This window comes from Oryctolagus cuniculus, chromosome 13, assembly GCF_051225735.1.
Source record: "Oryctolagus cuniculus isolate XC-2025 breed Fujian yellow rabbit chromosome 13, ASM5122573v1, whole genome shotgun sequence".
In the NCBI taxonomy this organism is placed as follows: domain Eukaryota; kingdom Metazoa; phylum Chordata; class Mammalia; order Lagomorpha; family Leporidae; genus Oryctolagus; species Oryctolagus cuniculus.
In genome coordinates this window covers 20,354,378-20,382,130 of record NC_142879.1, presented here as the reverse complement: position 1 = coordinate 20,382,130, position 27,753 = coordinate 20,354,378, and the positions used below count along the sequence as shown (strand labels likewise).

The 27,753-nt window shown below is 63.0% G+C and overlaps 1 protein-coding gene across 22 annotated transcripts in view; it reads right to left on the bottom strand.

Moving 5' to 3' along the window:
* The window catches only part of NFASC (neurofascin), a 180,995-nt gene that overhangs the window by 28,275 nt on the left and 124,967 nt on the right, over positions 1 to 27,753 (bottom strand). For 13 of the 22 annotated variants that reach the window (XM_070055159.2, XM_070055168.2, XM_070055160.2 and 10 more), the window contains 17 exons: positions 22,843 to 22,954; positions 20,686 to 20,870; positions 19,512 to 19,643; positions 16,454 to 16,597; positions 15,979 to 16,090; positions 15,545 to 15,711; positions 14,889 to 15,036; positions 13,983 to 14,107; positions 13,122 to 13,166; positions 11,759 to 11,860; positions 11,333 to 11,530; positions 9,599 to 9,669; positions 8,254 to 8,476; positions 6,504 to 6,619; positions 4,563 to 4,767; positions 3,504 to 3,626; positions 1,606 to 1,779 (listed from right to left, as the gene is read on the bottom strand). In XM_070055159.2, the coding sequence (XP_069911260.1) occupies positions 1,606 to 1,779; positions 3,504 to 3,626; positions 4,563 to 4,767; positions 6,504 to 6,619; positions 8,254 to 8,476; positions 9,599 to 9,669; positions 11,333 to 11,530; positions 11,759 to 11,860; positions 13,122 to 13,166; positions 13,983 to 14,107; positions 14,889 to 15,036; positions 15,545 to 15,711; positions 15,979 to 16,090; positions 16,454 to 16,597; positions 19,512 to 19,643; positions 20,686 to 20,870; positions 22,843 to 22,954 (2,382 nt within the window). The remainder of the gene's footprint in view (positions 1 to 1,605; positions 1,780 to 3,503; positions 3,627 to 4,562; positions 4,768 to 6,503; positions 6,620 to 8,253; positions 8,477 to 9,598; positions 9,670 to 11,332; positions 11,531 to 11,758; positions 11,861 to 13,121; positions 13,167 to 13,982; positions 14,108 to 14,888; positions 15,037 to 15,544; positions 15,712 to 15,978; positions 16,091 to 16,453; positions 16,598 to 19,511; positions 19,644 to 20,685; positions 20,871 to 22,842; positions 22,955 to 27,753) is intronic. The other 9 variants (XM_089312095.1, XM_089312096.1, XM_070055156.2 and 6 more) reach the window with 3 other exon arrangements.

Genomic DNA, 27,753 nt, shown 5'->3' with positions numbered 1-27,753 from the left:
TTCTGCTTGTTTCTGCCTCTATGTAAGGACTAAGAGGTAGCAGCCCTGACACCTGCAACTCTCTCCCCAAGGGTGACCCGGCCCCTTACGGAGGTTGGGGAAGCTCCCTGATACCAGGAGTGGGGGTGTCTCCACACCATCCCAGCTGAGGGATGGTTCCTGGGTCTTTGGGGCAAGACGCTGGCAGCCTGGGGGTGGGGGAGTGTGTTCAGCACCCCCCAGCATGCCAGCCCTGCCAGGCCAGGGCCACTGAAGCCCCTGGTCTGGCGTCCTACTGACCCAACTCCTTCCCACCACTTGGACTCCAGGGACTGAAAACCTGCAGTGTGGACGGAAGCCCCAGAGGAACTCCCGAATTCCCTGCCAATCTTGAAGCAGAAAAGAGGTCTCTCTCTGTTCCCTCGGCCGCTGCAGGACTGCCCTGTGGTGGCCGCGGGCACCAGACAACGAGGCTCTGTTTCTCTCTGCACTGGCTGGAGGCGGGGAGGGGATGAGGCCGTCTTCATGTTTGCACTGATGGAACCCAGGGCGCGGCGTGGCCTGGCTGGCCTTTGTCAACAGCCGACGTCAGTCACTTGCCTGCAGCCCCAGCCCCACTAAACCTCCCGAGGGCCAGGGAGAGGGAGCTCCCAGGATCAGAGAGGAGGCTGGCCTTGCTCCAGTTCCTGTCTAGGAGCTGGGTGTGGGAAGCACAGGTGCTCTCTGGGGTGGGGGTGGGGGTGGGGGTGGGGGAGGCACAGGAGACCCCCTCTGGGTCAAGGTCAATCCCCGACCCTGAGCCTGCCAGGGGAAGCGGTGGACAGGGAAGCTCGCCATGGTCCTCAGGCTGCCCCCTTATGCCCTTTCTTCTGGGGTCTTTCCTTGTGGAACTCCCTGACCCCAGACCTCCCCTCCCACACTGTGCTGGCTTCTCACTAGCTCTGTGGCACGTGGATGGCGCTATGCACTTGAGGGTGTGGAAGGGGCCCCTGAACAGGTCACAGGGCCTCAGGAGAGGCAGAGGCCTGCCTTCCCACTGGGTGTCCCAGAGGGCCCTGAACTGCCATCGCTGAAGCCAGCACAGCGTGGCTGAGCCCAGAGTGCCCTCAGGTGGTGTCCTCAGGCAGGTGCAGCTCTCGCAGGGGCTGCTGTTGGTGGCCTGGTGACTCAGCCATTTCAGGCTTGCAAGGAGGCCAGGCAAGTGGCTTCCATCACGCTGTTTCCCCTGCCTGTCCCTGGGGAAGGCGGGCCGTCGTGGAGCCCTCTGGAGCACCCCTCGCCTCCCTCGACAGACAGGGGGCTATCCATTTACTTCCCTGGCGCTTCCTCCTCTCTCGGTTAATGCTTGCTCTCTTCTGGTCTCCACCAGTGGAAGGAAAGAGGACAATGACCATGTAGGTCAAGGCCAAGTATGGGCTCACATCTGACAACTCTCTGGAGACCTGTCTCGCAGACCCAGGCCAGCACCTACCTCTCTGCACAGACACGGTTCTCTCCTGCACAGGGCCTGAAGACTCCGTCCCTCTCCTCCCCTGGAGGCCAGAAAGCCCGGCCCGGCTCTCAGCATTTCCCTAGGCGTTGGAAGAGCTGGCACCTTTCACCCCAGGGGCTGTGCCGTGTGCCTACCTTCGTTAGGGGGTGCAGGTGACTCCTCTGTGACTGCTTCCCCAGAGCCCACCTGCGTCCTGGCGCTGAGCGTGAAACGGTAACGTGACACGGGATCCGCCCTCTGCACCGTGAACTTGGTCTGATTCGGAGAGAAGTTTTCCACTATCTGCTTCCCCAGTTTGGTTCCGTTAACTGGGGAGAGACAGGTGAGGGTGTTGGAACATCAGCAGTGCTTACCGCATGGGTTACACAACCTGCAGCTGGAAGCCACGGTTCTGACGGTGCTGGGCAGGGAACCGGCGCACCTGCCCGGTAGCCTTAAAGTCTTGGTTCAAAGCTTAGCACGCTGGGCAAGAACCCCCTCCCACCAGGATCAAGGTCTCCACGCACCGCACGGTCTCCAGCTCACTGCAAGGCTGTGCGGCTGACGCTGGAAGATTCCGTTTATAGTTCCCAAGGCCTTTCAACAAGGACACATCTCGAGTTCTTTCCTTCTTTTCAAACAGAACTAGGCCAAAATCACTGGGCCTTTTGATGCTCATGGCTTGTTTAATATACCACAAAGGGTAAAGAGGTCAGGCCAAGTGATGGAGTCAGCCCGGCACACAAGCACCAGGCTGGCTACGGCCCCACCCCGGCCTCCGCACCTGCCAGTGTGCAGTGCCACTGCCTGCCACAAGGTGGCGCCAAGCACCTGAGGCAGGTGCCTGGCTCAGGATGTTTTTAAAAATGTGTCTGTATATGGTGGTTTTTAACAAAGGATTTACTTACTTGAAATGCAGTGAGAGAAAGAGAACCTTTCATTCACTGGTTCCCTCCCCAAATGCCTACAGAATTGGGGGCTGGCCAGGCTGAAGCAGGAGTTTCTGCCACTCCCTGTGGGTGGCAGGAACCCAAGCACCTGGGCCATGCTTAGCTACCTCCCAGGCACATTAGCAGGAAGCTGGGTTGGAAACAGAGCAGCCGGACTTGATCCCAGGCACACTGACAAGGGAGACGGGCATCCCACGTGGCAGCTTAGCTCCCTGTGCCAGGCCCACCCAGCCTTCCGATCCGGGTCATTTCACAGTCGCTCGCAGCAGCCTTACTGAAATGATACTTTTGGGGGCCCAGTGTTCTGGTGCGGCAGGCTAAGCCGCTGCACTCCACATCAGAGTGTAGGTTTGTGAGTCCTGGCTAATATGCTTCTGATTCAGCTCCCCAGTAATGAGTCCTGGAAAGCAGTGGATGACAGCTCAGGTCCGTGGGCCCCTGCCACCCACGTGGGCGATCACAATGGGGTTCCCGGCTCTTGGCTTCAGCACGGCCCAGCCCGGGCTGTTGTAGCCATTTGGAATGAACCAGGGGATGGAAGCACATTCTCTCTCTCTCTCTTCCTGTCACCTTTCAAATAAAGAAAGAAATTTTTTTGAAGACACCTGTTAAGGTGTCTCCTGGTGTGGGTTCCTGTGCAGGTACTGCCCGCCCCCTGATGGGAGTGCCGTTAGGTTAGGAACTTTCTCTCCCAGACCAGTACAAAGGGACTTGGAACGGTTCATGTAAAGGAAGTGAAAAGCGAAGTTTATGCTGGTGCAAAAACATCTGAAACGCATACACGTCAGTGGCCACCAGAAAGCTGGTGGATTTTGCAAATGTTGAAAAATGATGCATGGAACCACAGGTAGGCAAGTGTGGGCTGGGCAGCGTCCCGCATTAGACAGGAGCCCCCTTGGCCTCGCCGCCAGCCTAGCTCCCTGCAGGCAACACTGTCGGGGGGGCCTCAGCCATCTCCCCAAGTCCTGGGGAGCCTCCCCTGGCCCCTGCCCCTCCAAAACGCCCTCTGTGCTGTGGGCTTTGTGCCTCGGTCCTGTCGTACGAGCAAAGGGAACAGGTCTGACCCCCAGACTACATAGGACCCAGGGCGGGGCGGCACGCACAGGGCAGGTATTTGAGTGTGTATCCAACCAGGATGCCGTTGGGGTGCTCCGGGTGGTCCCACTCCAGGTTGATTGTCTCCAGGTTGGGCTGCCGGACTCGGAAACGTCTGGGGGCGCTGGGAACTTGGGGGAGGTGGGGAGGGGAGGAGAGGAGAGGAGAGGAGAGACAGAAAACAAAGCACAGGTGTGAGAGACGGGACCTCCGGGCAGCCCCCATGCCAGGAGCCGCCAGCCCAGAACCTGGCAGAGTCCCTGGGGGGCCACAGCTGCTGCCCCAGACACAGTGTCATTGTGCCCAGGGTCAGACTCTGCTGCTTACGAGGGGAGAAGCAAACCCAGTTCTTTAGTGGCTGCCCAGGATTCAGCCCGCCAGGCTTTGCTCCTGCAGACGCCTCCCACGTTAGCAGAGCCACTCCTGGCTGCTCCGAGAGAGGCCCTGGACCCTGGCCCCCACACGGACCTACACCAGGGGCCCAGGCGTCTGGGCTGAGAATGCAAGGTTCAAGGGAGAGGAGAAGAAACCCAGGAGGGAATGCCCGGGGAGGACAGGCAGGGCGGGGGCCGTGGGGAGAGCGCACAACAGAAACCAGATAGGGAGGAAGACAGGCGAGAGGGAAGGCCAGAGGAGAGGAGGGAGGAAGGAAAATGGGGGACAGGGGGAGAAACGAGAGGGTAAAGTTGGCCAGAGTGGGAGGAAGCCTGGGGCACCCCAGGAACCTCGCGGGCGCCTGCACCCTGGCCTGGTGCACACCAGGAACCTCGCGGGCGCCTGCACCCTGGCCTGGTGCACACCAGGAACCTCGCGGGCGCCTGCACCCCAGCCTGGGCAGCTCCAAGGGGAGCCCCCATATCCTGCACAGGCGTCTCCACGAAAGCTGCCGGCCACGACCGCGGAGGCCTAAGGCTCTGCTCAACAGATCTGTGGCTCCCACCGCACCCCTGGGCGTCCGTCCGTGGTGAAGTCAGCAGTTGGTGCCGCTCACTCCTGTCGGGCAGGGCACCTGGGCCGCGGGCGCGCAGCCTGTGGGTCCTCGGCTTCGGCGCCGGGGTCACACCTACCTCCCTCCGGGGTGGTGAACTCCTTGGTCTCACTGCGAGGCCCATCGCCTCTGCCATTGACCACCACCATCTCCAGCTTGTAGTTGCTGTAGGGGAAGAGTTGGGACACCACGCCCCGGGGGCGGTCCCCGGGGAAGCTGGCTTGCTGTCTCTTCTGAGACACCCACAGGTTCTTCAGCAAGCTGCTCTCCCTCCAGTAGTAGGCCTTTGGGACAGAGGCAGGCTGGTGAGGGGCCGGCAGCCGAGCCGGGTTAGCCGTTAGTGGTGGTGGCGGTACCCGCGCGTCCCTGGGCTTGCCACAGGCTCCGAGCGCCAGGCGGCAGGGCGATGCCCCGTCTTTGGGAACACGCGAGTGACATCTGGGCCGCTCTGGCAGGAGACTGGTTTCCGAGCTGGGTAGCAGGTTGCCCAGACTCTGTGCCAGAACCACGAGGACGGGCCGGGCTCCCAGGCCACGCCCCCTCGGGCGGGATTAGTAGGGTTTAGGTGGGTGGCAGGCAGGAGGCGGGTGTCTGACGTGAGACAGGGCGGCTTTCATCCTTCGAGGTCAAGCGGTTTCCTTTCACTCTGTTGGCAGACCTTGAAGGATGGGGTCCAGGGATGGACACGCGCCCGAGCCAGTGGGGTGCCAGGCTGTGTGGTGGCAGAGCGAGGATGGGACAGCGGTGTCACAGGGCACCACGGCGTGAGTGGGCAGTGTGAGGTCCGGTTAGCAGTGGGTGGGAGGCCCCAGGTCAGGCTGCCACACCAGCGTCACCCAGGCCACCCACGGCAAAGTCAGGAGTCCAGCTTTAGAGGGAGCCTCGATGGGAGCTTTAGCCAGAAACACCTCCAGGCAAGGTCAAGGGTGCAGGTCACAGCCAGGCGAACGCACTGCTGTCCCTCCCCCTAACTCCCCGCTCTGTTCTGCCCACACCAGTCTTCAGCCAACTCTTGGCACCCTCGGAAGTCCTAGGCCCGGGCCACAGCCTCCTTCCCGGGCAGCCGCGTTCCCACACAGCTGCTCCGTGGCTTCCTCTTTGCTGGGCTGCAGGCCCCTTGGGCACCTGTGTTTTGTCCTCCCCTCTTCCTGCCTCTGCTCCCCCTTGTCTTTACAGAGACAGCAGAGAGTTCAGCTCAGCAGAGAGGCTGAGCAGAAAACTGCCCAAGGGCGGGGAGGAGGGGCCCAGGGCCCGAGTGCCCCAGAGTTGGCTGTGGCGACAGGGAGGGCGTGCACACCTTCCGGGGGCTTTGCCTGTCAGTGGTGGTGGCTTTGTGAGACTGCGCAGGGTTGGGGGGCAGCGGCCCAGAAGGGGCTGTAGGATGGGGGAGGCGGGGGGAGGGGAGGAGGAGTCGCCGAGCGGTGCCCGAGATGGGTGTGTGTGCACGCGCACTGTGCCGTGTCACCCAACCTGGAGCCCTCCACATGCTTCCCGCAGTGCACAGCCCCTCGGTCACAGGACACGGGGTCTACACTGCTTCCGGGCCCTCCGGATCCCAGAGGGGGCGTGGATGCTCAGGTCCCTTAGAGAAAGGGCGTGGCATCTGCTTTCACCCAGCACCCCTTCCTGCCCACTTTGCATCAGCTCTGGGTTACTGCTGACACCGCACGCGACGCAGGTGCCGGGCAGACAGTCACTATGCTGAAAGACTAGAAAAGTCACCTGAGTGTGTTTGCACACACGCTTTCTTCCCCCTGAATGTTTTCAATCGGAGATTGGCCGTGCCTGTTGGTGTGGGAGCCACAGACACAGCGGCCCAACTAGGTGTGTATGTACACACACACACACACACACACACACCTTCTTCGGGGTGTGTTTTTGCACTGCTACCCTTCCTGAATTAGCTCATTATGTAGCAACTACCCCCAGGCCCCCCGGGAACCTCTGCGGCCCGGTCTGCTCCTCCGACCCTGGTTAGTGAGCTGGGCAGTTAGGCGGGGTCGGGAGCTGGCTTCCTCACTCGGTACTCTCTGAGCTGGCCCTGCACCGTGTCCGAGTAGACACGGTTCCACTGCAGGCTGATGGCTGTGCTGTTCATGACTCGGACCTTGACGTCGGTGGGTGCAGCCCGGGGATCTGCAAGGCGTTGGCACAGAGAGCTGGTTATGTAGCAGGGCTGCCCCTGCCCCAGGCCTCCCCTCCACTGCGCGCTGGGTCCTCCCTCAGGCTGTACTTGGGGGGAGTGGCGGAAGGCGCGGTCCAGGAGTGGGGATTCCCCCTACACGCTCTGGGCGTGATGACGAGAGTCGCGTACTTGTCAGGTACAGCCCTCCTGGCCCCACCCTTCCCCACGCCCACAGTGACCTGGGAGGGCTGTTCCCTTGTCTCAGGCTTCCAGCTGGGCCTGACCAGCAGCAGGTGCCAACAAGAGTCCCCAGGGCAGGAGGACGGGGAGGGTGGGTGTCAGCTCCCCTGGCTCTTCCGTGAGAGGCTACAGGCCCCCAGCATCGCACTCTTCCACCCAAGGCCACAGCTGGGGGTGGAGTCGTGGTGACTCGTCCGTCCCCTGCTCCACCAAGGCTCAGGGTGGCGCCACGGCTTCCTGCTGCTGCTGGCCGCGAGGCGGCTCTCGGGCGGGCCCTGCCGCTGGCTCTCTATGTGCCGTGCATCTGCTCTCTGCCCGCGGGAAACCCACGGACGAACTGCCTGAGCCAGTTCAGAAGGGCTCCCGTCTCACGGCTCCCTGGAACTCCCTGGACTCCTCCTGCCTCATTCCTGCCCAGTCTGAGCCCACCCGCTGACCCCTCACCGCACAGGTGGCCGGGCAGGCAGGTGTAAGGGAAACTGGTGGTGCGTGAGCCGGCACCACGCTCCCCATCCAGAATCCCCGGTGGGCTCCCATCCCGAAGTGGCTGCTGCTGTGGAGATGAGGGAGGGCCTGGGACCCGCCCTGCTCTTCTCCCCTGTGGGTCAGCCCATAATCACCTCCAGGATTCCACCTCCCTGCCCTCCAGCTCCCCGAGGGGAGACTGCTGACCTCTGGACCCTGCACTGCCCCTGAGGTCACCCGTCCCCAGGGCTCGCCTCACTCCTTCTTCTGCCCCCCGCCACCTTCCATGGCTGCTTCTTAGATCAAACCCAGGGCCAGCAGGGCAGGGGTCACCCTGAGCCAGGAGGGGACCCCATGGATGCGCCTGCTTTTCTCAGGAGCCTGGAGCACTGAGGTGCCGGGGACAGAGCCCGCCACCTCCAGGAAGCCGGGCACATCTGTCTTCACACACTTCCAGAATCTTGCTGGTTTGCCTGGTGCCAGCTTCCTTTTGAGGGCCAATTTCAAGGGCTTGGGCAGCACTAGCAATGCTGGCGGCGGCTGGCCTGCGTCCCTCAGGACTTCCCCTGGAAGGGGAACCCAGGGGCAGGGCTCGCAGGGGAGGGGCGGTCCCCAAATCTCCCTCAAGCTTGCCTGGTTGGGCGGTGCTGTCGCCTGCCCATGGATCCGAAGACCCAGGTCCTGCTTCTGAGCCTGGCATCTGCTAGTCTATGACACTGGCCAGGGCTGCTTCTTTTGGGGTCTCAGTTTCCATGTCTGTGCGACGTCAGCAGTGGCTGAGCAACGTGGCACGGTGGCTCTAACCCGGATTCATTCCTGGCATCGGCAGCTGGGGCGTCTCTCCCTCCTGGGAGTGGGCTGCCTTCCCACCACCCCCCTCCAGGTTTCTGGCCCACGAGTGGCTGAGGGGCCCGGCCAGGGCCGAGGGGAGGGTACTCACAGTCCTCCCCGGAGTAACCGATGACCGTCTCTGGCTCGGGGGCCTTCCCAAAGTCATTTTCGGCCTGCACTCGGATCTCGTAGGGCACATAGACCGGGGTCTGCCCCACCACGTAGCGAGAGCCCCACACGGTGGCGTTGTTCCAGGCGTCGCGAGTCTCTCTCCGCCGCCACTTCACGATGTAGCGCAGGTTGGGGCCAAAGGCGGAGGTGGCGTTCATGGGCTGTGCGGGGCGACAGACAGACAGATACAGACAGACGGACAGAGAGGGTGGAGAAGGTGCCTCCAGCCACGACATGCTGGCCAGCCCCCTTCCCTGCTGAGTGCCCCCTGCCAAGTCCAGAGCCCCGTGAATTTGGCAGAGTGTAGATTTCCTGTGACGAAATCTTCCACGGGACTTAGTCACTCAGACCCCAAGAACCACCCACATTTGCAGATGCAAAGGGAGCAGCGCTTTTATTTGCAACGGAACTCTTCCTGTGCCGGGGCCACACTAAAACCAGGCTCGGGCAAGGACGGCGGAATCTTCTCCAAAGCCAGAGAGCACAAGTCTGGGCAGAGCCACAGCGTCCCTGCTGCCAGTGGACTCAAACTTCCAGAGCTGACCGGATTCTGCCAAGCCCACATGTGTCCATCCCGCCCCCCGACAGGGCTCCCTAAGGGTGGGCGTGGTCCCATCCCTTCCCTAAGGCGGCAGGGGGGGGCAGGATGCGGTCCTGGGAGCCTGCAGGGCAGGTGTCTGAGTCCAGGCCCACAGGAAGCCAGGGGTGGGCAGGCACCCGAGGGCTGCATCTCCTTGCTCCTGTCACGCCTGACAGCAGCTCGGAAGCGTGACTGTGGCCAGGTTTGCCTCGCTCGGACTTGGACATGGTTTGGAAACACATGTCATTTGAGACCACCCCTTCCAGCTTGGGTTTGGGAAATGCAGCCAGTGAGCCAGGACAAAGACGGGATTCTACACCTGTCCTGGAGGGAGACTTCTGCGCCCCGCACCGCATTCCCTGGCTACAAGGGAGGAGCAGGCCAGGCAGGTCTCAGAGGCGGAGCCCCTGGATCCGGTCCCGCAGCCTGGCCCGAAGCCCGTTTCGCTTCGCTGGCGCCCTTTCCGACCTCTGCTACACTGGCAGTCTATGGCACGGCTGCTTCTGTGTCCTCGCCCCCGTCTGGTTCCTAGACACCTGCCCTGTGTGCTTCCCGGCTGTCCAGCTGGAGAGAGGAGCCTGGCTTCTCAGAGAAGAGTGAGCGCCCAAGCCAGTGGACAGCCTGGACCACTGGGTGGCCTCGGGGTCTCGGGGTGCAGGGGCAGAGGGCGGCCAGCTGCAAGGCCCGGGGGTGGGGGACTCACCGTCCACGTGATCTCCATGTTGTTCTTCCTGGTCCCCTCTCCCTTCACGTCACCGGGGTTGGACTCAGGGGCTGGAACCCAAACCGATGCAAAGTTCAAGTCCAATTCATGTCTTTCCAGAACACAGCAGGCAACCCACCGCCCTCCCGGCTGACGGGTCTACTCTGCCTCCTCTCAGCATCTACACACACGCTCTGTCCCAAGTATGGTTCAACTCCCTCCTCAATCACCTTTCTCACTAGAACTTGCTTCTTTCTTTTTTTTTTTTTTTTTTTTTTTTTTTTTTGACAGGCAGAGTGGACAGTGAGAGAGAGAGACAGAGACAAAGGTCTTCCTTTGCCGTTGGTTCACCCTTCAATGGCTGCTGCGGCCAGCGCACTGCGACCAGTGCACCGCGCTGATCCGATGGCAGGAGCCAGGTGCTTCTCCTGGTCTCCCATGGGGTGCAGGGCCCAAGGACTTGGGCCATCCTCCACTGCACTCCCAGGCCATAGCAGAGAGCTGGCCTGGAAGAGGGGCAACCGGGACAGAATCCGGCGCCCGACCGGGACTAGAAGCCGGTGTGCCGGCGCCGCAAGGCGGAGGATTAGCCTAGTGAGCTGTGGCGCCGGCCGGAACTTGCTTCTTTTTTAAAAGATGAATTTGAAAGATGAGTTAGAGAGAGAGAGGAGAATCCTCCATCTGCTGGTTCACTCTCCACAATGTCAGCAATGGCCTGGGCTGAGCCAGGCTGCAGCCAGGAGACAGGAATTCTCTCCTGGTCTCCCACATGAGTGACAGGGGCTCAAGCACTTGGGCCCTCCTCTGGTGCTTTCTCAGGCACATTAGCAGGGAGCTGGATCGGAAGCGGAGCCCCGGGACATAAACTGGTGCTCATACGGGATCTGGTGTTGCAGGTGGTGGCTTAGCCTGCTGTGCCACAACACCAGCCCCGAGATTCAAAAGGAAGAGAGTCAGAGAGAGAGAGAGAGAGAGGAAGAGAGAGAGAGAGAGAAGGAAAGAGAGAGAGAGAGAAGGAAAGAGAGGGAGAGACAGAGAGAGCTCTCTTCCATCTGCTGGCTCATTCCCCAAATACCCACAACAGCCAGACCAAAGCTGGAGCCAGGTCTCCCGGTCTCCAACACAAGCGGCAGGGACCCAAGTGCTTGAGCCATGGCCATCCGCTGCCTCCCAGGGTGCACGTTAGCGGGAAGCTGGAGTTGGAAGTGGAGCCTCAGCTAAAACCCAGGGGCTCCCCTATGGGACGCGGGTGTCCCAAGCGCATCTTCACTGTCCAACCCCACCTCTCCAGCTAGGAGTTAACCCCCCAAAGCACAGCCGAGTTCTCTTCAGCTGAACTCCCTTGGCAGAGAGCGTCCATCACAAGGCTTTCCACGCTGAGGATGGCCGACAGGTGGACCACGCCTCCTGTCACTGTGTCTCAACTCAGACCGGCTCCTCCCTGGTGGTTAGTACCCAGGGGAACGTCTAGGAACTGGTGCACACCACCCAAGCTCACAAACTTGACGTGCTTGAGTTCTCATGTGAGACCCAGTCACTGAGCCCGCCACACATCCCCACGACCCCCCACCCCAGCAGACAACCAAGGATCAAGGCCACAGGTGACAAGAGGTACTGACCCCGCGACGCAGGGGTGGCCAGCACTCCTTGTGAGGAAGCTGCACCTTGGGGACAATGACCTGCCCACGTTCACGCGGCTTCCAGAACTTTCTCTGGGAGCCCTCGGGTACTCACGTGCCCCACTGGTTCGGTAGCGCTCTGACGGGAGGCTGGGGTGGCTGCTGCCGACCTCGTTGATGGCGATGACCCGGAACTGGTAGTTGACGTACGGGGACAGCTGCAGGACAGCCGAGTTGACATTGCCTGGGAACTTGGAATGGTCATGCCAGACCCCCGGCTGGAACTGGTCCTCTTCAAACTGGACTACGTAGTCTGAGTGGGCAAGGGAGACAGAGCAGCTGCGGGGGCTTCCGGCTCCAGCCCCTCCATGCCAGCGCCCTCAGCCGGTGACAGGGGCACAGGGCCAGCTCTTCCCCCTACACAGAAAGGAAACCTGGGCTCCAGGTGTCCCAGGGACCACGGTAGCGAGGCGGGGCCTGGAGCCAGGGCGGCTCCTCCCAGCCCTCTTTCCCGGCTCTGGGGCGCGGGACGCAGGCTGACCTGTGATGGGGCTGTTGTTGGCGTCCCCCGGGATCCAGGTCAGCCTCACGCTCCGCTCGGCCAGGTCGGTGAGCTCCAGGTCTCGGGGCCGGTCTGGCCGCCCTGGCAGCAGAGAGAGGACACGCCAGAGGAAGTCCTGAGCGAGGTGGCACTTCCTGAGCCAGTGCCCGCCCCGCACGGCCCCACCGGGCCCAGGTCTGCACTACAGCAGGGCCCGGCCCCTGGCAGGCTTGGGGGTTGGTGCGGGGACCCTGCCCTCTGGGGCCAAGGAAGAACAAAGAGGAGGCCCCACATTTCAACATCAAGCCAAAAAGAACATCAAAGGGTGGGAGGCAGGAGACAGGGCACGCGGGACAGGGGGAGAAGCAGTCGAGGGTGCGCGTCCCGAGGGTGTCGGACGAGCTGCCCAGGGATCCTGGACTTCTGTCTCCACTCTTGTGACAATCACCGCCCTCGGTGTGTGCCTGGGGGCAGGGCGGACAGGGAGGGCCAGGCCAGGCGAGTGTCAGCAGTGGGGGCGGTGCTCGGGAGCCCCAGCAGGCTTCCAAATGGGGGGGGGTAGCATCTTGCGGGCTCTAACCCCACTGGGATTGCTTTACAGGGCAGAGGGCCATCCCGGCCTAGGCATAAAGCCACATGGCCAGGGCCAGTGCTGTGGCATAGGGGGTAAAGCCACCACCTCCATATGGGCTCCAGTTCAAGTCCCAGCTGCTCCACTTCCAATCCCGCTCTCCGCTATGGCCTGGGAAAGCAGTGGAAGATGGCCCAAGTCCTTGGGCCCCTGCACCCGCGTGGGAGACCGGAGGAAGCTCCTCACTCCCGACTTCAGATCTGCGCAGGTCTGACCATTGCGGCCAGTTGGGGAGTGAACCAGCAGATGGAAGACCTTTCTCTCTGCCTTTCCTTCTCTCTCTGTGTAACTCTTTCAAATAAATAGATCTTAAAAAAAAAAAAAAGCCACATGGCCACTGGCTGGTGGGGGAGGGGGGACGGGAGGAAAGAGCTGTGCCGTCCTCCTGCTCCCTGAACCGGCTGTTCCCAGGTGGGTGACCAGAGGTACCTGGAGGACCAGCCCCGCACGTGTGTGAGCAGGTGCAGGGTGGACCCTGCGTGGACAGAGAGCAGACACGGTCAGGCTGCCCCAGGGGCGGCCGCCGATGATGGGGTGACCTGAGCATGGCTGGGGCCAGGCCGGGAGGGGACGGGCGCGGGGAAGGCATCCAGGCTCCACCTGGCTCCACCCGTAGCAGGGGCCGGGCACGCTGGCTCGGAGGGCGGACACGAGCACCCAGGCGGCCCTTCCACAGTGCCTTCCTCCTCCTGGAGCCCACCCCCGTGCCTGGCCATGATTAGTACAAATTACCTTTGGGCAGGGCAGCCAAACGGTTAGTTGGAGTGGCCTGATCAGCTGCAAAGGTAAGACGGGTTATCCAGGTTAGCAGGTTAGCAGGTTAGAAGGATCTGGAACGGGGGCCCCAGGTAGCCGGGACGAAGGCGGTCCAGGCCCTGCTTCCCCCTCCCTTCCACGGGCCCCGCCCTCACAGAGGCCTCCATGGCGCCTCCACGGCTGGGCAGGAGCTCCGCTTCCCTCCCGCCCTCATCCACACCACAGCCATCAGCCACGGCGCCTCCACTGCGAGGGGATGGGGGCAGGGGTGGGGCAGAGGGCGGAGGAGGGGAGGGGCGGGAGGGGCTCTGCTTCCTTCCTGGGTCTGGGACGGCCTGGTGGGGCATCTGGCGGGGCAGGAGGACAGGCAGTGCCATCATCTGGCTCAGTGAGCAGAGAACTGGGAAATGGCACCAGAGTGGGGAGTGGGCGGGGGGGGGGGAGGGGAGGAAGGCCAGTAGGGTGGAGGGGTGTGTGTGGAGAGGAAGGGGGGATGGAGGGAGGGGACTGAAGCAGGATCCCAAACCTGCTGTGTGCAAACCCCCTGTGCTTTAACGCTGGGAGGGCTGAGCTGGCTCAGGGGTGCGGAGCCAGCCGTGAAGGAGGGACAGGCCTCCCTCCGCTGTCCCCATCGCCAGGGTGCCCGGAAGCTGGGATGTGGGGGCGTCAGTGGCTCTAGCAGCGGCTCCAGCACCGCCTGCTCAAAGAGGCAGCTTCCTGACCCTGAGGTCAAGGGGCCAGAGGTCTCCTCGCCGGGCCAGCCCCAGGGGCAGGTGCTGCCCGTGGGACGCCTGAGGCTGGAAGGGGGTCAGGGCCAGCGTGGGCTGCAGCAGTCACCTAGCACGGTGAGGTAGGCCTTGGCCAGATCCTGGTCCAGCTCAGTGCTGGCGACACACGTGTAACTGCCCTGGTCCTTCTCGGCCACCCCGAAGATGGTCAGCGAGTCATCCTCCTTCTTCATCCTGCGAAGGTGCGGTGGGGATGAGAGGAGGACGGCGGGTGGGGGCGGCTGGGGGGCGGGTGGGAGCAGGGTGCTGCTTTCTCCCGGGCAGGGGGCCGAGGCCAGTGCTGTGCTGAGACAGGCAGGGCCTTTACTGTCACCACAGGCACTTCCAGGCTTGAGGGGCGGAGCTCACGTGGCCTGGAGCTGTGTCCTGGCCCATGCCTGCCTCCGTGGCTTTCCTGGGCTCTGCGCTCCCTCCCCGCACCCCGCCCCAAACCAGGGCACCGCCAGGCAGGAGCAGATCGGGGCCTCTCCCCTGCCTCCCTCGTGCCTCTGCCCGTCTTCAGCCCAGTGGCTCCCCTCCGTCACCGGGCTCAGGGGAGCCTGTCCCAGGCCCCCTGGACTGTCCCCCAGGGGAGCAGGGTGAGCCGGTGACATCGCTGTGTGCAACAACGGAGGGCTGCCCACCCTAGCCACGCTCAGACATGGCTGGGAACTGCGGGAGCCCGGGCCCGACACCAGCCCCAGGACAGAGGCCGCTCCCAGGGGTTCTCAACCCTGCCTGCAGGCCAGGGCCTTTTACCTACTTTTAACACCTGGGTCCTAGTGTGGGGCGAGGGGTTCAGCAGCCAGCCTGGGGCCCAAAGCTAGCTGGAGTGGCCAACCCTGCCCTCTGCTGGAGAACACGAGTACTGCAAGCAGGGCTGCCAGCAGGGTACCTGGAGCAAGGGGCGCTGGGGGGCAGAGAGGGGAAGAGGGAACAGGTGTCCGGCACCAGCAGTGATGCCCCAGCACCAGACCTGTTGCTGATGTACAGCGGCTCCTCGTCCTTCAGCCAGGACACGGTGAGTTTCAGGGAGGGGTCGTGTTTCACACGGCACTCCAGCTGCACCGTGGTGCCCCTTTTGGCCACCTGGTCCTCTGGCATCCGGTAGATCCTGGTGGGGTCTGCAGAAAGCCCAAGGAGCTCACCAGGGGTCTCCTCTCTGCCCAGCACCCCCATATGACCATGGCGGGTGATCCCGAGGCCCCGGACCAACCCTGGGAGCTGGTGGGAACCGGGGTCGGGGCTGGCGGGGGTCACAGGGAGGAGTTTCCAGATCTTTCCATCTGGCTCGGGAGCACACAATGGGGCTTCTGGGGTGGCAGTGGGAGTCAGTGCGGACAGCAGCTTCCCTCCCCACCCTCCTTGGGGCAGGCTGATGGCAGAGTGAGTCAGGGACCCAGCCCCTGGGGAGCTGGGAGCCTGGGGGGATGTGCAGGTGCTGAGGGCCCGTGGGGGGTCAACGGGAGGCGGTGTTTCCCACGTGAACACCACACGTGGTCCCGGCCGCGCCTGGGAGGCGGTGTTTCCCGCGTGAACACCGCACGTGGTCCCGGCCGCGCCTGGGAGGCGGGGTTTCCCGCGTGAACACCGCACGTGGTCCCGGCTGCGCCTGGGAAGCCAGGCCCTCACCTTTGACCTCCAGGCGGACCTGGTTCTCGGCTTTGCCCAGGATGTTGGTGGCGACGCAGGTGTAGATGCCCTGGTCCTCCTTGCGGATCATCTTGATCTCCAGGCTGCCGTTCTCGTGCACGTGGTAGTTGCCGCCGTCCAGGTTGCTCCCCTGCCCATTCTTAAACCTCACGACGGAGCAGCAGAACACACGGCGTACTGAGAGGGGGCTGCCGCGGGAGCCCCGGGCCAGGAGGCCGCACCCTGAGCCTCTCGGGGCCTCAGTTTCCCGCTCTGCACACGGAGGGGCTGACCCAGGTGGTCTGCTGTGCTCTGCCCAGTTTTGGCCCTTCGGGGCTCTCAGGTCTCGCTGAATACCCACGACAGGCCAGCTGAGGCGGAGCAAGGTGAGACCCGTGACCCCGCCAGGGGAGGCCTGACCCCCTGCGACTTACCATCGGAGCGTGGGGATGGGAGACCCGAAGAACGGGCAGTCCAGCCGGGTGCGGTTGTACAGGATCACTCTGATGAGCTGGTTCCGGGGTGACAGCATCCGCGGTGGCACGTCTGAGGCGAGAACCGGCACTGGCTGCGGGGTCTACCTCTCCCCCTGCTTCCCCCTGGACCTGGCGCCTGCACGCCTCCTCCTCGCAGCATCTCTCCTCCCCCCTCCAGGAGGAGGCTCACCTATTTGCCCCGCCCCCCAGCTTCTGCAAGGGGCTTCCCCAACTTATCCAGCAGATCCTCGAGCTGCCCCTCCACAGCCCTCTCCTGGCTCAGCAAGGCCAGGAGCCACCTCCCACCCGACACCCCGAGGGTGAGGGCGAGTCCCCCGTCCCGCCAGCCTCTCGCTCGCCCTGCTCTTCGCTGGGAGGAAGGCACACCCAGATCCTCACGCAGCCCCGGGCAGACCGCTGTGGGGGCGCTCACCCAGCACGCTGACGAAGGCGTTGGCCAGCAGGTAGCCGTGCTCGTTGGAGGTGTTGCACTGGTACACGGCCCTGCTGCTGATCTGCGTGTCCCGGAAGATGATGGTGTCGCCGGCCACCTCGCGGTTCGGGTTGGGCGGTGCCGCTACAGGTTGGAAAGAGACGCTTCTCGTGAGCTAGCTGCAGGCCGGGCGGCGGGAGACAGGAGGGGCTCTGGACGGGTCTCCCATTAGAAAGAGGTAGCGCTGGTCGGTTCCCGAAAACCTGGCCTCACCACTGCTGAACGTGGGCCCTTGCAGAGCCCTCCTGGAGCCTGTTTCTCCGTCTGTCCCAGGGAGTGCGAAGCCCTGCTCGACCCACACGCGGCTGAGCAGCTGTGGGGGAGAGCGAAGGCTCCGGAAGGGGACAGGGGTCGAATTCTGGCCCCAACACCTACGGCCATCTCTGAGACCTCGGCTTCAGGCTCCTTGTCAGCAGAGCAGGACACCCAAGCGGTTTGGGTGAAGGTAACTTGAGAGTTTGTCATATGTAAAACGCTTAGCAGGAGGTGCGGTAGCACTGACGGACGCTGCTATTGCCCTTTTAATCCAGCGTGCACATATTTCAATGTTCTGCATAGTGCAACAGACAAATGGAGAAGATCAACCCCTCCCCCACCCTCTGCAGACATTCAGAGTTAGACCTGGGAGCCAGGGCCTGCTGGAAACAGAAAGGGTCCTCCTAATTTTTTTTTAATACTTTATTTATTTGAAAGGCAGAGTGACACACACACACACAATCGTCCTACCCACTGGTTCACTCCCTAAGTTGCCTCAACGGCCAGGGCTGAGCCAGGCTGCAGTCAGAAGCCCAGGAGCTCCATCCAGGTCTCCCACGAGAGACCCAAGCAAGTGGGCCAACTTCTGCTCTTTCCCAGGAACGTCAGCAGGGAGCCGGATCAGAAGTAGAGTGGCTGGGACTCGAACCAGTGCTCCGATGTGGGGTGCTGGTGTTGTAAGTGGTGGCTTAACCTGCTGCACCACAACGCCAGCCCCAAGAGTCCTCCTACCTGCCCAAGCTCAAGTCTCCCCAGGAAATGTACCTGGACTCCGTGAGGACGTCACTCTCTCAGTTCTCTGGGGCCGCTGGCTGTGGGGTCTCGGGCCTGCCCTCCTGCCCACTCTGGCGCTTGGGGCAAGCCAGGAATCTCAGCTCCATCGTCCATGAAACAGGGAAGAATCACCCCACCTGTGCCCACTGCCACCCACGGAGGGCTCAGATACAGGAATGACAAGGAGCCGTCGACACAGCTTTCCAGGATGCTAAAGAACGGCCACGTTCCCCATCGTGAATGCCCAGCAGGCGACTTTCGCCCTGGGCGCTGCAGCTGAGGCTGAGATGGCTCACTGAGTCTCACGAGCTCACTCAGACCCGCAGCGGGCAGGGATGCAGGAGGGGGCAGGAGTCTGGCCCTGCGGGCGCCACTCCACAAACAGCAGGTCTGGGCCAGGGACTGCGGAAGCAGCAGAGGACAAACAAGACAAGATCAGCATCTGTGTCGTCATCCGTCCCCGGGCCCCGCTCAGCAGAAAGGTGCCGAGAAAAGCCAGGCCAGCAACTCAGCGCCTCCTGGCCCAGTTCGCAGGGAACCAGCTCTCCTGGCGGGCGCTCCCTCACGGGCTGCTGCGGAGTGGCAGACAGGCGATCCTTCCGGACCATGGCTCTCGTCTGCGAGGCCTGGGCTGTGCTGATTTAACGATGTCGCAGTGTAGCTGGCACCACTGTCTGACTCTGAGAGTGCCCCGGGGACAGAGGGACCTGCACAGGGCAGGCTGTGTCCCCGTTTCCACCTGCAGCCAGGGTCACTGTATTTCCCGGGGACGGGGCTGGGGGTCCCGCAGTCTCACCATAGCCCATGGCGTCATCACTTAGCAGCTGTGTGCTCTTGGCACTCGCTGTGCCAATTGCAGCCCCATTTCTCAGTGTGAACGTCTGAGATTTGAGACGACAGGGCTCCAATGCTAGGCACACGGTGAACACCGCCCAGGCATATTCTCAGGGCTGGGTGCTGTGGTGTAGCGGGTAAAGCCACCGCTTGTGGCACCAGCATCCCATATGGGTGCTAGTTTGAGTCCCGGCTGCTCCACTTCTGGTCCGGCTCCCTGCTCAGGCGCCTGGGAAAGCAGCAGAAGATGGCCCAAGTCCTTGGGCCCCTATACCCACGTAGGAGACCCACAGGAAGCTCCTGGTTCCTGGCTCGGTCTGCCCCAGCCCTGGCTGTTGCTGCCATCTGAGGATTGAGCCAGTGGGTGGAAGTTCTCTTTATCTCTCTGTCTCTCCCTCTCTCTGTATACTCTGCCGTTCAGATAAATAAAATAAATCTTTCAAAAAACAAAAGGCATGTTCCCGGCTCCCCTCTGCCTGTGCCCACCTCTGCACTGGCATCTACAGGCAGTGCTCCCAAGCCAGCTCCTGAATTCTCTCTGCTTTTGCCCCACTTTGCCGGCATCCTGTTTACCTCCCCTCTGAGCCCTCAGAGAAAGACATGGCAGGACACGCAGGAGAGACTTTGATGTGAAAACGTGACCGAGACCCCCGCTGCGAGGGCCCAGGGAGTCTCCACCCCATCCACGTGGGCAGGCCCAGGCCTTCCCACCTCTGCACCTGCTCGATCATGGCACCTGTGTACCTCTGTGCTCCTGGGAAGTTCTTCTTCCTACCCAGCCCCACCTCGGCAGACAGTAGGACTCGATTAACTCATGACAAGGAGTCACTCTTCTACCTTTCGGGGCTCAGCCAGCACTCAGAGCCCAGACCCTGGGAGAGGCAGCCACAGTCCCCAGACTCGAACTGGGCCCTGCAGACCCCCGAAGCCTGGACACACAGCCAGCGCCTGCCGGCCTCCAGTTCTCACACACACAAGAGGCAGGGATCTTAGTGCTGGAGAGGCCCCCGGAGCTGGGCTCGGAGAAGCTGCAGCCACCAGGACCCTCGTTCCCTCCACTTCCAGCCAGGGCCGGCAGTGCAGGGGTCTGCAGTGTGACAGTGGGCCGGGGGAGGGGGGGCGGCTCATGACTCACACTGCAAGGGCTCCCCGTTCACCATCCACTGCACAGTGGGCTTGGGGTTCCCATTGGCACGACACACCAGTCTCCCATCCTCGCCCGGAGCCAGGACCAAGTTCTTGGGTTCATCCAGCCAGTAGGGAGCAGCTGGAAGACACGGAGGGGGCAGGCAGGGGTGTCAGGCAGACTCGTGCCAGGACGGCCGGGAGTCCCGAGTCGCAGCCCAGGCCTCCCTGCCAGGCCGGGCTTGTCCTCACGGGAAGGCTGGGTCCAGCCTGCGCATGGCTGGCCTGGCGGCACGGATGCTGACCGCGTCACAGAGCCCTCAGTGGGGCTGCTTGGCAGAGCCCCTGGAGCACCCTGGAGGCTCCTGCCTGCCAGGGCCCGCTGACAGCCCAGGCTGGTGGAGGGCTCGGGGGCTGAGACGCACAGCCGGGAGCTCCAGCCGCTGCGGGAAAGGTGGCGAAGCGGGCACCGGGTCAGTCTCTGCGGATCTCGGCCACTCCTGCCACCATCAGCCCACCCAGGAGCGGCCTCGTTTCATCCTGTTAGCCCCAGAACCTTGGGGAGACAGTTCCTAGCAGGCCAGCCCTTCCGACTGTCTGGAAAATTCTGTGAATAGCTGGAATTTTTTTCTGACAAGACAGTCTTTGGGTCAGTTTCCCCAAAGGCCAAGAATCCCCTGGGTTGTGCGTGAAACCACGGCCATGAGATCCACCAGGGGGCGCCGAGGAGACGCTCGCTCTCCGCTCTCTCTGACCCCCACCATCCCACCACCCACAGCTGGGGGCCGGGCATCGAGGGAAGTCCCTCGGCCACGAGGACTCCCCATTTTTAGAAGCAGCACAGTAGCACGTATGAGCACGCAGACGGCACGGGGCTAGGACGACACGTCGCAAACAGCGATGCAAAATGAAACACGGGAAAGGCGGGTGGGCTCCCGACGGGCCATGGGAAGAAATGCACCTGCCGAGGGGGCCCCAGCACCGAGCAGTGCCCGGCGGTGGGCAGGGTGGGCAGGGTGGGCTCCTCCCCTCAGCCGCCCCCTCTCCCAGGTGCACTCCCTCCCTCCCACCCACGGCAGGTCACTGCTGGCCACTAACCGCTGTGTTGCAGCCTCCCCCGGGGCAGGGCGGGCCTGGTGCTCAGGGCGGCCAAGGGATCATAATGAGAAATACACACAACGTACCCTTTACTCTCACCGAGATCGTGTGCCGGATGCTGCCCATCTTGTTGGAGGCCAGGCAGAAATACTCGCCGGAGTCTTCCTCGGAGACGTTGGTGATGCGCAGGGCCTTGTTAAAGTTCTCAAACTTGGCCTTGTCCGAGGGGAGGTCCCCGCCTTTCTTGTACCATGCAATGTCTGGTGTGGGGCTAGCAGGAAACACAAGCCTTAGTGCTACACATGGCCGCTCACCACATCCTCGGAGCCTGGCACACTTGTCCTGTGAGACAGGACGCTGGTCCAGAGAGAGCCTGGTGGGCCTAGCTAAGGCCCCCGGGGGTCCTCCTGCACGTGCACACAGGATGCCCGACTGTCCCCCTTCTCATCTCAGGCAGAGATGGCCAGAATCTGCAAAGCCCTGCTGCCTGCGTCTCTTTCTGCTGTGCTGCTGCGGGCACCCACGCGGGGAGAACACAGTGCACCCACCGTACCCCGTGCTGCCAGAGGGTGGCTGGGGACGTGGGCAATACCTACACCCTGTGCTGCCAGAGGGCGGCTGGGGACGTGGGCGATACCTACACCCTGTGCTGCCAGAGGGTGGCTGGGGCATGAGCAATACCTACACCCCGTCCTGCCGGAGGGCGGCCGGGGGCGCAGGCCATACCTACGCCCTGTGCTGTTGGGGGGTGGCTGGAGGCGTGGGTGATACCTACACCCTAGAGGGTGGCTGGGGCGTGGGCAATACCTACACCCAGGAGAGCAGCTGGGGGCGTGGGCGATATCTACACCCAGGAGGGCAGCTGAGGGTGCGGGTGATACCTACACCCTGTGCTGCCGGAGGGTGCTGGGGTGCGGGCAATACCTACACCCAGGAGGGTGCTGGGGCGCGGGCGATACCTACACCCGGAGGGCGGCTGGGGCGCGGGCAATACCTACACCTGGAGGGTGCTGGGGCGCGGGCGATACCTACACCCGGAGGGCGGCTGGGGCGCGGGCGATACCTACACCTGGAGGGTGCTGGGGCATGGGCGATACCTACACCCGGAGGGTGCTGGGGTGGGCGATACCTACACCTGGAGGGCGCTGGGTGCGGGCGATACCTACACGTGGAGGGTGCGGGTGATACCTACACCCGGAGGGTGCTACGGTGTAGGCGATACCTACACCCGGAGGGTGCTGGGGCGGGGCGATACCTACACCCCAGAGGGTGCTGGGGCGGGCGATACCTACACCCGGAGGGTGCTGGGGCAGGCGATACCTCCACTCCGGAGGGTGCTGGGGCGGGCGATACCTACACCCGGAGGGTGCTGGGGCGGGTGATACCTCCACCCCGGAGGGTGCTGGGGCGGGCGATACCTCCACCCCGGAGGGTGCTGGGGCGGGCGATACCTACACCCGGAGGGTGCTGGGGCGTGGGCGATACCTACACCCGGAGGGTGCTGGGGCGGGTGATACCTCCACCCCGGAGGGTGCTGGGGCGGGCGATACCTCCACTCCGGAGGGTGCTGGGGCGGGTGATACCTACACCCGGAGGGTGCTGGGGCGGGCGATACCTCCACTCCGGAGGGTGCTGGGGCGGGTGATACCTACACCCGGAGGGTGCTGGGGCGGGCGATACCTACACCTGGAGGGTGGCTGGGGCGGGGCGATACCTACACCTGGAGGGTGCTGGGGCGGGCGATACCTACACCTGGAGGGTGCTGGGGCGGGCGATACCTACACCCGGAGGGCAGCTGGGGTGCGGGCGATACCTACACCCCGGAGGGTGCTGGGGCGGGCGATACCTACATCCCGGAGGGTGGCTGGGGCGGGGCGATACCTACACCCGGAGGGTGCTGGGGCGGGCAATACCTCCACTCCGGAGGGTGCTGGGGCGGGCGATACCTACACCCGGAGGGTGCTGGGGCGGGCGATACCTACACCTGGAGGGTGCTGGGGTGGGCGATACCTACACCCGGAGGGTGCTGGGGCGGGGTGATACCTACACCCCGGAGGGTGCTGGGGCGGGGCGATACCTACACCCGGAGGGTGCTGGGGCGGGCGATACCTACACCCGGAGGGTGCTGGGGCGGGCGATACCTACACCCCGGAGGGTGCTGGGGCGGGCGATACCTACACCCGGAGGGTGCTGGGGCGGGGCAATACCTACACCCGGAGGGTGCTGGGGTGGGTGATACCTACACCCCGGAGGCGATGCACTCCAGCAGCAGGTCCATGCCGCGTAGCACCATCTGGCTGCTCGAGGTGCCCTGGGGGTACATGAAGCTGGGGGTCCTTTCCGCGACTCCTCGGGCTGCAACAGGACAGAGGGAGCGTGCCTGAGCCCAGCACCCCGGGCGGACCGGGCCAAAGCTGGCGTCCAGAAAGCAGTTGCCTGGTGGATCCCACCAGGTGAAAAGCCCCTCACCAAAGGGCCGGGGCGTCCCTGAGAGCTGGGTGGGGTCGCTCGGGTGCCTCGGCCCCACTGCACACGTGTGCAAGCAGTTCCAGGTTCTGGAAGGATCTGCCGAGAGGAGCCTGGCTTCCCTGAGGGCTCAGGAATTCCTCCCACCCCCTTCCCTGGAGCAGGGATTCCTCCCACCCCCTTCCCTGGAGCAGGGGTTGAGCTGTCTGATGATGATTTGACCCCCTGAGCTTCCTGGGCTGGGCTCCCAGCAGTCCCTGGGGTGGCCTCTGGCCAGGCCATTTCACTGTGGTCCTTCCTCCCCAGACGGGGACGTGGGAGACAGAGCAGGGGTACACAGGGCTGCAGGACAGACGGCCGGCTCCCTGGGACCTGCAGACAAGCAGCCCCAGAGCCCCAGAGCCCCAGAGCCCCAGAGAAACCATCAGCCACGCAGAGGGTTACGAATGGCTGAGCAAAGACTCGGAGAGAAAGAGTGAGCAGAGATGACAGGAAATCACTCGGGGGCCAGGCCCGTTCTGCCTCCTCACTAATGACTTGGGGAGGGAGCTGGGGAGGTGTTAATTGCATGTGAGATGGGGGGTGGGTGGGGGAGGGGAGTGACAGTGGCAGCCAAGATGGAAGGGGGTGGTGTACCCCTCAACCAGGTTTCAAAGGCCAGGTGGTCGCCAGGGACTGATGGTGTCAGGCTCACATCGGGAATAACGTCCCCGTGGGCAGGGTCTTGCCTGTTTGCGGACACCCACGGCAGGACGGACCCCACCTTGCCCGAGCCCCCTCTTGCCACAGCTCTTTACACGGCTCTGCAGCAACCCGTGAGCTGGAAGGGGTGGGAGCAAGGGTTTTCTAAGCAGGAGCCCAGGCAAAAGGAAACCCCACAGCTCTGACTGTGAGAATCACAAGTGACAATCAGCTGAGCCTGGCCCAGCGAGGCGGGCGGAGCTTTTGGGGCGGGGAGCCCTCAGGATGCCCGGGGGAGCACAAAGGCATCCCCGGGGGCCTGGTCGGTGCTGACAGAGTGAGGACACCTGTCTCCGGGCAGCTGGTGTCTCCTACGGGAGCTTTCTGGGCTGGGGGCTCCTGTTGGGGGGCCCTGGGGAGGGGTGCACGGCGCAGGGGCGGGAAAGATGGGACACACATAGGGGATGGGGTGGCCTGCAGGAAACACGGCATACAGCAGGGGCTCAGCGAATGTGGGGTGAACAGATTACAAGGGGACAGGGAAACAAGAGAGAAGACAGCTGTTACCCCATTCGACATTTTCTGTAAAGGCGTCCTCACCTCCCCCACAGCGCACATGCATGCACACACACACACACACACACAGAGGCTACTGAAGGGGTTAATCCATTATGTGGTTAATCGGTTACCGTCTACACCTATAGTTCTTGCAGACCCAGCTCTCGGTATACGGAAGCCTGACCCCAACCACAGCTTCCTCCCACCGTCAGGGAGTCACCGAGACACTCAAGGTAACACGGGGTCAAGGACACGAGGAGGAGGAGGAGGAGGAGGAGGAGGAGGCGATTCCGGGGCGGGAGGCTCTCGCGTCAGCCTGGGGAAGCTGTCAAGTGCTGGGAGCCTGAGCTGATGTGGAAGGCGTCAGTGCTCCACGCAGAGCCCCATCTGCGGCCCTGCGGACATTTAATTCACACATAGGTGCAGCACCACAAGCCCACACGAGCAGCAAAGCAGTGAGAAGGGGAGGAGGGAGATCAGCAGAGACTCCGGCTGGGGGTGCTGTGGCCCGCTGGAGCGAGGCTATGCAAGGGTACGGCCAGTCTCCTCTCGCAGGAAGTGGGCTAGCAGCCACGATTCATCCCGAAGCAGGAGAAGCTGCTGGGAAACAAGCCGAAGGTAAAAAAAAAAAGCAAAGAACATTCTAGAAGTCAGTGGTAACAACGGGGCCACCGTTCGGTGAGCAGGTGTTACGGGCGATGCGCTGGTGGGCGGCTCGCTGTCCTGGGAGTCCTCCAGGCAGGCCTGGGGAGGGTGCCCCCAGGCCCAGCAGGGGACACAGTTCCTGTGAGGTCATCAGGCTCGCCCAGCGTCACAGCGAGCTGTTCTGGATTCTGCACCGGGCACGGAAGCCTCCGCTCCACGCCTCCTCGGTGTCACCCCTGTGTGAGCGAGGATCTCCCGCTTGTCCCCACTCTGACAGTCAGCACGCGCCATCTATCTTAAACCAAACTCCAAAGGCAAAAGACGCTGTCTTCGCGAGCTGCTGAACTCCCCACTGCGTTCCACCACCTCCCAGGCCTGGCTCAAGAGCCCATCTCTCCCCAGCCACGAACAAACACACTCAGACCTAGCCACGGAGGGGAAGGGAGGCCCCAGGGGCACCTGGAGGACACAGGAAGCTTGCAGGTGCGTCGGCCGGGGCAGGCGGCGATGCCACTAAGGCTGGCCCAATAGGAGTGTGGCCAGCTGCAGCCAGGGGAATGACTGAGAGAATTTAGGACGGATCATCCAGCGGTGGCTTTGGGAGCCCCTGTTCCCACAGGAGGGGGCCAGGCCTAAGGCCTTCCCTGGAGAAGTTCACAGAGGCAGAGTCTCCCAGGCCAAGGTGATTGCTACATCTCTCCAGGGCCAGAGCACGCACGGAGCCCCAGGGAGCCGGCCGCCCTCATGGGAGCCTGTCGTTCTGATCTTCAGGGTGGGGCTGACCTAACACCTGGTCACACCCACAGCCAGATGCTGATGCCCTCAGGCGTGGCATCCCTCCACCACAGTGGGAGACGCCTGTCCATCATCCGCTGCTGCCGGGAAGTGTGCTGGCAGCCTCAGGGGCTCCCCCCGCCAGGCACTCCACGTCAGGAGGACACAGGGTCCCGCGCATCAGCTACGTCCAAGAACCTCTGCCGAGAGCACTCCGTCCAGACCGCACGGCTGCTTTCAGCTCTCAGAACCGAGAACCAGAGACGCACGGGGCTGGGCTCCCGGCCTCCTGCCTGCCTCTCTGGCGTGGAGAATGGCCGACCAAACCATCCCCGGAGAGGAGAAGAACTCTGTAGCAAAGAGGCTACCTCGCTGTCTGGAAGTTTCTCACCTTTCTCTCTCCAGCAGGAGCCGAGCCGGCACAGTGAGGACTTAGGCAGCTTCTTCCTCTAGGCTGCCCTGAACTTTCTCCGAATTCTCCCTCCAGCTGCACCTGCCCTCTGCCCCTCGTCTTCCCTTCACGTCAGACGCGCAGATGAACCGCACGAGCCGGGCAATCCTAAGCTGTTCCTGATCATTTACTGATGTGTGCAGCACGGGAGCCAGAGCCACTTGATCCTGCCGCCTCGCAATAGCCCCAGGAGTCAGGCACCCGTACGCCCACCTGGCCGACGAGGAACGCAAGCTCTGAGACCCTAGAGGACTCGCCTCGCGTCACTCTACGGTACGCCCTGGGGTCTGGGTCTCACCTGGGCGGTCGGCTCAGAGTGGACCGGGCGGATCTTAAGTTGCGGTCTCAGCGGAGACCATATTGCAAAGCCAACACGCAGGCGCACTGGGATTCTCACTGTGCCCAGCTCCTGCACTCGGGAGAGGCTCTTCCCGCTTCCTCCCTTCTCATTTTCTATTTCCTTCCCAAAGCACCAGCCCAGCTGTCTCCTGTTCAACGCGCGCCTCACTCTGGTTTTACATCCTTTGCAGCGGCTGCCTAACTTGGGTCAGCCCTGTCTTTGCTGGACGGGGGACAAGGGCCCAGTCCCCATGGGGGAGCTTGTGAGCTCTAAGTGCCACTCGGCCTCTTGTGAGGACGTCGACCACTGGTCACCAGCCGCCTTAGCGGGCTGGAATCCCTCAAACTCCCTCTGTTGATAAAACAACACCGCGAGCCTGCTTCCTGCCACGGCTGATCTCATACAAGGTGGGCTGGGGTCACACGGGGCTCCAGGGACCTCCTGGGTCTGAGCCGCTCTGGCTTCCAGAATGCTTCCTCTTACACAGCGCCTGGAACCCAGGACGGAGGAAGACGGAGTCCACGCCAGTGCCGGGCAGCTCTCCACCAGCAGTGGCTGCCCGGTCACCTGGAGAGATACCCACAATCCAACAGAGGCCCCCACTCCCTGGGGCGGCCGACCTCTCTGGCAGACTCAACGCGATTCCAGCTGCTTGGTGCCAAGCTGCAGGCAGGGGCCTGGCTCCCTCGTCCTGTCCCCCACGCCGACACCAGTCCTTGTTTCCATTAGCACAGCACAGGAGAGGCGCTGCCTGTCAGAGCCTCCGCTTCCGCCAGCTGCTCAAGGAAATCAAAGTGTGCTTGAGTCCTGGCGAGGGGTCACTCAGCTGTGGAAATGGCCAGTGACCCTGCAACCACTCGAGCGATGAGTGACAACCACGTCTCGGCGTCCTGCCTCTGTGACTCGCAGGCGTGGGCTGGTGAGCCCGGGACTTGCACACTCCACCAGGGAGAGAAGCGGCACAGGTGACGGAGGACCACAGATGCCCCGCTGCCTGTATACTCACCTTGAAGGGGACTCAGAGCAGGACCCTCACGCCTATCTCCAGGGGAGACTTTAGAGTGACGAGGACTAGCTGTGAAATGATAAACAGCAACCAAGGCTGTTTATCCACAACCCACACCGCCAGGCTCTCTGAGCTCCTTAAACCGCCGGCAGGAACCACACTTCCTGTCTTGCCTCGCCGTGGGCACTATCATCAGACCCTGTCCCCATACCCTCCCATCCCACTGGCTCCTA